At 36.6% G+C, this 8,064-nt stretch overlaps 1 protein-coding gene across 1 annotated transcript in view; it reads right to left on the bottom strand.

Annotated features, from left to right (window-relative positions):
• The window catches only part of LOC107755967 (tetratricopeptide repeat protein 27-like), an 86,713-nt gene that overhangs the window by 67,006 nt on the left and 11,643 nt on the right, over window positions 1-8,064 (bottom strand). The window contains exons 3-5 of the mRNA XM_016572931.1: window positions 6,595-6,724; window positions 4,487-4,627; window positions 1,783-1,885 (exon numbers count right to left, since the gene is read on the bottom strand). Of these exons, the coding sequence (XP_016428417.1) occupies window positions 1,783-1,885; window positions 4,487-4,627; window positions 6,595-6,724 (374 nt within the window). The remainder of the gene's footprint in view (window positions 1-1,782; window positions 1,886-4,486; window positions 4,628-6,594; window positions 6,725-8,064) is intronic.

Genomic DNA, 8,064 nt, shown 5'->3' on the forward strand with positions numbered 1-8,064 from the left:
TACACACATATATACATATACATATACATATACATATATATATATATATTTATAGAAGATGACCGTTGCATGGTGCTTGTATAGAATACCATATTACATACTCATTTCATATGTTAATATAATGTATTCCTGTGATGGCAAAGCTGAATTTTCAAAAATCATTCTATTATGCCGATTTGGTGCTCAAGAAACATTTCTTATTTTTATCAATTTTGAAAACAGGTATGCTGGTTAATATGTTTGTGGAAACTTATACATTTTTAAGGATTCTTTGATGAATAGAAAGTTCAAAAGAACAAGATTTATTTGCAACAGAAAAAAAACAAACAAGTAAACCAAAAAGATCTTACTGACCACAAACTTTGACAAATGTAAATTCATATACACATCCATATTTAATGTCATTAAATCTGACTGTGTGTGAGGGTTGAAGGAGGGCCGTCTGACACAAGGGTGTCAATGTTATGTTATGTCAGAGGTAACATAATCCTGATGAGTGTGAAATCCTGTTCCTAAAAATCCAAATCCTTCTGAAACGAACAACAAATGAACAGAAGTAATGAATTAGCCCAAAGGGAAATGCACACTTTACAGGATTTTCAATGGCACACTGAAATATACCAGAATTGGCACAATAAAGCAGAAACCTGTATTATGTTTAAGTTCATAAGGTCAAGCTACAGAACTCTTCTCTTGTTAATCCTGATGGAAGTGGTTATCATGGGAACCGTTGGGTGGGACCCATAATGCACATTCACTTTTTCACAATGTTCACATTTTACTATCATTGTGAGGAGGTTTGCTCTACAGAAAGCAAAATCTGTTCCAACACACTCAGATCACAAGCATTGTGAAACCTCAAAGTTACTCCACCTTTTGTGTGTCACTGCATCTCTATTTCACACACAAACATTAAGTGCTGACATCATCGGCTCATACTAACGCTGTCACTGTCACCGCAGAGAAATAAACACACACAACTCCAAAACACACACACAGCCTGAATCTCAACGTCGCCCCTGAGTTGACATCAGCTTCATAAGCTTCATAATGACCCACTTAATAAGAGCTGACAGCTTTGTCATCTCTCCGCTAAAGAGCATCTCGCGTTGCTGACATGTGCCTTCAGCAGCTGAAGTGACATCAAGACCTGAGCTGTGAAGAAATCTGAAGCAGCGCTGGGATCTGAAATCCTGTTAAACACTTTGGATTCCAATTTCCCCCAAGGACCCCAGTTTGAAGTCAGTTTAAAAATTATATTCCAATAGATACAAGGTCCAAAAAAAAACTGCCATTGATGATTGCTGACTGCTTTGCCATGCTAAGCTATTATACCTTTGTATTTCAATCCCTAATTTTTATTCCTATAAATGCTTAATCATGCATTTAAAACAAAAAATCATTAAGACCCGAGTCAAACCAACCTGAGATTAATCTCAACATTCGGTTTGATGCAAAAACGTATTTGAAAATTGGAAGAAAAAAAACCATAGTGTTGTTTCACAGCAACAGCAAATTCTCTGATTGGTGGATCTCACTTCAGGATTATTAGTAATGTAGGACTTCCCTGGGAATTTGGAAATGAAACAACTCAGAAGCATGATCTTTGTAGTTCATAACTGGTCTATCTTGAAAGAGTTACATTAGCTCTAAAAATCAACTCCTCTTTGAAGAAAAGGGAATTATTTGGAATGGAGTTTCTACTTCCAGAACTCTATTTGGTTCTGCACTGCTCTCTCAGGTAAAAAAGAACTACACAACAGTGTGTGCGTGTTTTCTTGCCTTTCTCGATGCAGCCGAGCATGAGGCTGAAGAGCTGTGGGGATCTCTCCTCTAGTATCTGCTGATGCAGACTGACATATCGCAGTGTCCACCAGGGCAGCAGCTATTTACAAACATGCAAACAGAGAGACAAGAACACAAGTTACATTTACGCTAGAATTCAAACGTTTGTGGTTGGTAATATTCATGTTTTTGAAAGATGTCTCTTAAGTGAAGGACTGCATTTATTTGATCAAAAAAATGTGTGAAATATTTCAATTTAAAATAGCATTTAAAAAATGTTAAGATATTTTTTAATGTAAATGTATTCCTGTGATGGCAAACAGAATTTTCAGCAGCCATTACTCTAGTCTTCAATGTCACATGATCCTTCAGAAATAATTTGCAGCGGTTTGCTGCTTAATATTGTAGAAACCTTTTTTTTTTTTCCAAGTCAAGTCAAGTCACCTTTATTTATATAGTGGCAGCGGTTTGCTGCTTAATATTGTAGAAACCTATTTTTTTTTTCCAAGTCAAGTCAAGTCACCTTTATTTATATAGTGCTTTTAACAATACAGATTGTGTCAAAGCAACTTTACAGCATTAAATAGGAAAATAGTGTGTCAGGATACTTTAATTATTAGAAATTTCAAAGAACAACATTTATTCAAAATAAAAAAACTTTAGCAACATAATAAATAAATGTCATGTAAATGTAAATAATAAATGTCTTTACTGTATTTTTTAATCAATTTAATGGGTCCTTGCTGAATAAAATAATTTTTTTTCACAAACACACAACACAACCTTACTAACCCTAAGCTTGAACAGTAGTGTACAGTATATACACATTCACTTTGAGCAAGGTACTCCCTATAAATGGACATTTAAGTTTGTTGACGAAATGAACTGTAAAAAAAAACAACAACAAAAAAAAAACTGTAATTTCCTAACAGAACATACTGTTAGTTCATCTGTTCTAGATAAGCAACATTTATTTAGTGTGATTGGAGAGTAAATGTGGTCCACTTTCCCTCAGTTACATAGCCAAGGACGAATGGAACCACATTGTAAGGTGTATGTTATCTGCAATGTGTCTAAAAATAAAGTTTGCGCAAACAAACTCCAGGGATGCAAACTCATCATGGGTGAAAAAGGTGAGAAAGCCGCAGAAAGTAAAGATTCACTCTTCATTCGTGGAGACGACATGAAAAAAATGTGACAAAAATCCTGGTGGAAAACAAAAACTTTTAAGATGACAATCACATGAAATTACCATTATATCCAGTAGATGGAAGCAGAGAATCATTCATCAGCTCAGCTGCCATTTCAACTCCCTAGTTTTCATGTCTTGATTTTGAATTTATTATAAAATGACTATTATAACAAATTTTAGTACTGTACTGAAGTAGTATAGCAAGTACAATAAAATAATAATGCATTAAATATTTTGAAATATTTTTAGATTTAATTTTAAAACTACATTTTTTAAACACTGCCTTAAAAAGGACGCATCAAAAAGAATATTTTAAGTTTTATCTTTAACTGTAGAAACTGCCAAATATATTCAGGCAACACAGACTTGTTGCTGTTGTAGTTTTGTACCCTGAATTTACTCTACAGTAGAAAGTTCATTCCGCCCAGTATTACAGTTATCACTGTCAATCATAGCAATGACTGGCGAAACAATTTAGCGTATTCACTCGCATAATTTTTTACACTCGCATTTGTCACTCCTGAAACAGTATGCATGGACATTCTGTCCTCTTAGACAAACAAAACTTTTCTTCAAATTGTCAATGGATTATATAGAGAAACCGAGCAAAGGGCGCTCTCCTGATAGCGAGCTTACTCACACGAAAACTCCTGATATAATCAATGAATAACTACACAATCAATCTCTTATTTACACCATGTGTATGCTTTCTCTCTCTCACTCTCGTTATAACAGGTAGATCTGCGAGCGTGAATAACTCTGTAAACTTGCAAAAACAAAAATGAGTTAAGAGCGGATTCTGCCTAACCTACAGTAAACACCACTGATTGGCCGTTGCTTTCAACATCGAAGCCTGTGATTGGCTGCAATACTCAACGCCGCAAAAACACGTTGTAAGTAAACTTGTGGTTTTGTAATACGAAACCAGAGCGCGCACGCAAAAACACACAGGAGTGTTTAAAAACGGTTGACTATAAGTGGGTAAGGAATTGAATTATTACTAATGGTACTTTGTTTGTTCTTGCAATAATGAAATAACGTTCTGGAACATGAGGCATGGGGGGTGCGTGACATGCTGCGCCTCTCTTTCGCTCAAGTAATCGCAGCAGAAATATTTCCATCCCTGTGCTTGTAGTTGTACAAGGAGAAATAATAAATATATAAATGCATTAGTAACGCCTGTCTTACCACATAAATATTCAGAGAAAGAAAAAAAGACACATGGTACAGTGTGTGTAATGGCTTCATCACAGTTAAAATACTGTAAGAGAGTGCAGGCCCTGCTGGGAAAATAAGCAGTTTAATTTATCATTTTATAAACCAAAATAACTGCAAAAGATTAAGGCTATACTATACTGCTTTGAGAGAGAAAACAGTGAGACTCAAGACTTTATCTTGCGTTTGAATGCATGAGAGCCACATATATCTCTCTCACACACACTTAATTGCAAACCAAGGTGAATTCTACTGAATTCTTGCAGTGGTACAAAAAGTGATTGTGTATCTCACCTGAAGGGTCTCCAGTTTGGTGCCACAGTTGATGAATATGACTCTGGTCAGCAGCAGCAGGAGGGGGTTGGACACTAGACTATAGACAGACTCTCCATCCAGCTGAAGACTGGATAACACAGCCATGTTCAGGGCCGCAGGCTGTGTGTGAGAGAGAGAGAGAGAGAGGGTGGGGGGAGATGAAACGGAGAAAATGTAAACACTTTTCCTAAAAATTTAAGAAAAAGTATTCAATTAATGGGAAATAAGACATTTCAAGTTTATTAAAAAAGCAACTACAAAATTAAGCAGTCTCAAACTAGGCAGTTTCTACTAAGTCAAAGTTAATTTGCAAACTTTTTACAAATTCTGTAGTTTTTTTTAATTATTAAATTTGCACAAGATTAAATTAATATATTTTAGTTTAGCACTATAAAATAACACAAATTTGTTGTTTAAACTGCATTTAATCATGGCACATTTTAGTAACAAAGTCAAAAACAGAACAAAATAAAACAGAACAAAATTTAAAGAGGTTTTTAGTTACATTTCTTTATTCATTTTATGAGTTTTATATTCACGCCCTACTGATGGTAAGTGTCTTCAGTCCATCCATCTCTCTCCCAGTGTGCTGCTCTCAGTCTAATTAAGAGGGCTTGTGCTCTCTAGGACAAGGCTGATAAATCAGCAGCTTTAGAAAGGTGTGAGACAGCAGAAAGTGTTACACACATACAGTGCCTCTCCAGGGATCTACGAGGCCTCCGTGGGGCATTAGGGAGAAGAATCTCTTCACCTCTGCATAATTAGGAGCCCTAAGAGTTTTCATTAGCAACCCTGCAGCCCTCGACACACTAATTATCCAGAGCACTGACCTCACAGAGTTGCCATCTCTTTCCATTCCATCCATCATACACACTAACATCCCACACACATATCACATCATTTCACATGAGCATTTAGTCATTTTATCACTCATTAAAACTGTGCTGATATTAACAAAATACTGCTTAACCCGAAGGGTTAAGACAAAGAATGCACAAACGCACAAAAAAAATCATCCCTGAGCTCAAGTAGATAATAAAAAAAATCAAATAAAAATAAATCTATAAAATATCAGAATACATTACTTATTACTAGAGATGCATCGATACGAAATTTCTCAGCTGATACGGATGCCAATTATTCAGAATAATATCTGCTGTTAGTCTGGTTTTCTTAAGGAAAAAAAATCTCTCAACTAATGCTGCAAACTACACAGAAAACCCTCTCATTTGGAACATTAGAGGTTAAAATGAACAACACTATTATATTAAATGCTATTTGTTTTCGGATATAATGGTCACTCAAATAAAAATGTCTGTATACAACTCAATTGCACGTTTTCATAACAGATTTATTCAAACATACAGATATAATTAACAGTAAATAAGCTCCCTCTAATGTATTTTTTAGCTAACTAACCAACTGTGAACAGCGGATAACTTTCTTGAGGAACTTAATTGTACTGTATCTTTCAACACTGATGTTCATTCATGTTTATTTTGCACTATAACTTGTATTAAAAGTGAAAGAAACAAGCTCTGTGCTGCCGCTTGAACTGTCACGCCACATTTTAGAGCATCAAAATGGCATTTATTGTTTGAATTTTGTGATAAAATGTACAGGATTTGAAAGCTGAGACTTTGTTTCTTATTGGAAGTAATAAAGTGCAAAGCTCTTTGTGATAATTGGATTGGAGGTGCATTACAAATAATGTTTTGCGAAAGGAAAACCGTGGACCTGGCAACCCTGGCTTGAATCTCGGGTGGTTCACAGGGTCAAATAGAACTTGTGTTAATGGTGCTTTGTTAATACGTTATTATTGATTTAACCTGGACTGCCCTAAATTCGACAAAACATTTTCTTCACGCAAGTTGCAGTCTGACATGCTTCTCTGCCTCCTTTTGATTGACAAGAAATAATCAAAGAAATAACCCTGATCATTGGCTGTTTTTAAACAATCGGCTGATGACAAATAATTGCTTTTATCAGCAGATACGATTATTGAACGATACATTGGTGCATCCCAAATTATTACAGACAATGACACTGGTCGTGCATGTAATCACAGGCGCATCATGGTACTGTACCTGTGAGAATTTCTGGAGCACAGCTTCAGGCAGAAAATCTGAGATATGGAGCTCAACTGGCGGCCCGGTCCAATTACTCTGAGCGAAAAGGTTCAGACACCCCACTGCCAATGCCAACAGAGCAGTTTCTCTACAGCAGACAAGAGATCAGGTTCAGAAACATGCATGTTTGAGAGCTAATCTCATTACAGCCACTGGATTTATTGATCTGAAATACACAGATGTTGATTTCTACCACAACATCCACCAGGTAAATGTTGTTTATTTCTGAAAACATCTCCACACTTTTATGGCTTTGGCCTTCACGATTCTGATCCAAATGTACAGACCTGAAGGAATGAATCAGGTGGCAGCAATGTGCCGCCTGCTGAAATCAAAGACCTGAGATTGTAATTCTGCTCTACGATTGAGTCAGTCCCCAGACGCCATTGAGAAAGGACATATTTACATGCACACACATCCACGCATTCATGTTTCAGTGCGATCTACAGCGCTGACGTATTCTCACTGGAGAGAAACTGTTGCGAGTCATGAATCTCATTGTATATTTTGGTGCTTTTAAAATAATACATGATGAATAAATGAAAATACACAAGAACACAACAGAAAGAGAAGGGGAGGACAAAAAGAAAAAGAAAACAAAAAAACAAAAACAAATGACACATCTCTCCTGCATTCAACAGCACACAGACATCAATCTACCTGCATCTAATCTCTCAACAGAAAGCACTGATCATTATTCAAGCCACTCCACTCATCTACAACTACTTTCTGCCTCACTAACAGAAGAGAGAGGCTGTATAGAAAGAAAAATAAAGGAAGAGGGAGCGTGATTGAGCAGAAGAGAGATAAGAAGAGAGGCACGGCTGAGGAGCACAGCGCAACCCTCCTTTCCTCGACTCGTTCTTTCTCTGGAGCTTACCGAAAATTTATAATTTATGGCTGAAAGTAGGGGGACAGTGTCTGAACTCTTCTGTATGGTTTTATTCATTCTCAACACAATAAAAACGCTCCACTCAGCTGAAGCCACCATCAACCACTAAAAGCACATGGTGCTACACAACGCACTTGCAGTGCAGTCAGCTTCCTGGATTATAATGGAAGCATTCTAGTTTTGTGTTTCTTGCTCTGTGTGAATATGCAAGTGTGTGAATTAATATTCTGTCATCATTTACTCACCTATATGACTTTCTTCTGTGGAATACAATACAAAAGATATTTTGAATGAAAATGTCAGTGTTTTTTTTTGTCCATAAAATGACAACACCATTGGATTTTCTATACTGTGTGTGTATGTGTACACACACACACACACCCCGGGCACCGCAGCAAAAAAAATGGCTGCCCACTGCTCCGGGTGTGTGTTCACGGTGTGTGTGTTCACTGCTGTGTGTGTGCACTTTGGATGGGTTAAAATGCAGAGCACTAATTCCAAGTATGGGTCACCATACTTGGCCACATGTCACGTCA

The sequence above is a fragment of the Sinocyclocheilus rhinocerous genome, unplaced genomic scaffold, assembly GCF_001515625.1.
Source record: "Sinocyclocheilus rhinocerous isolate Xijiao unplaced genomic scaffold, SAMN03320098_v1.1 scaffold1764, whole genome shotgun sequence".
NCBI lineage: Eukaryota > Metazoa > Chordata > Actinopteri > Cypriniformes > Cyprinidae > Sinocyclocheilus > Sinocyclocheilus rhinocerous.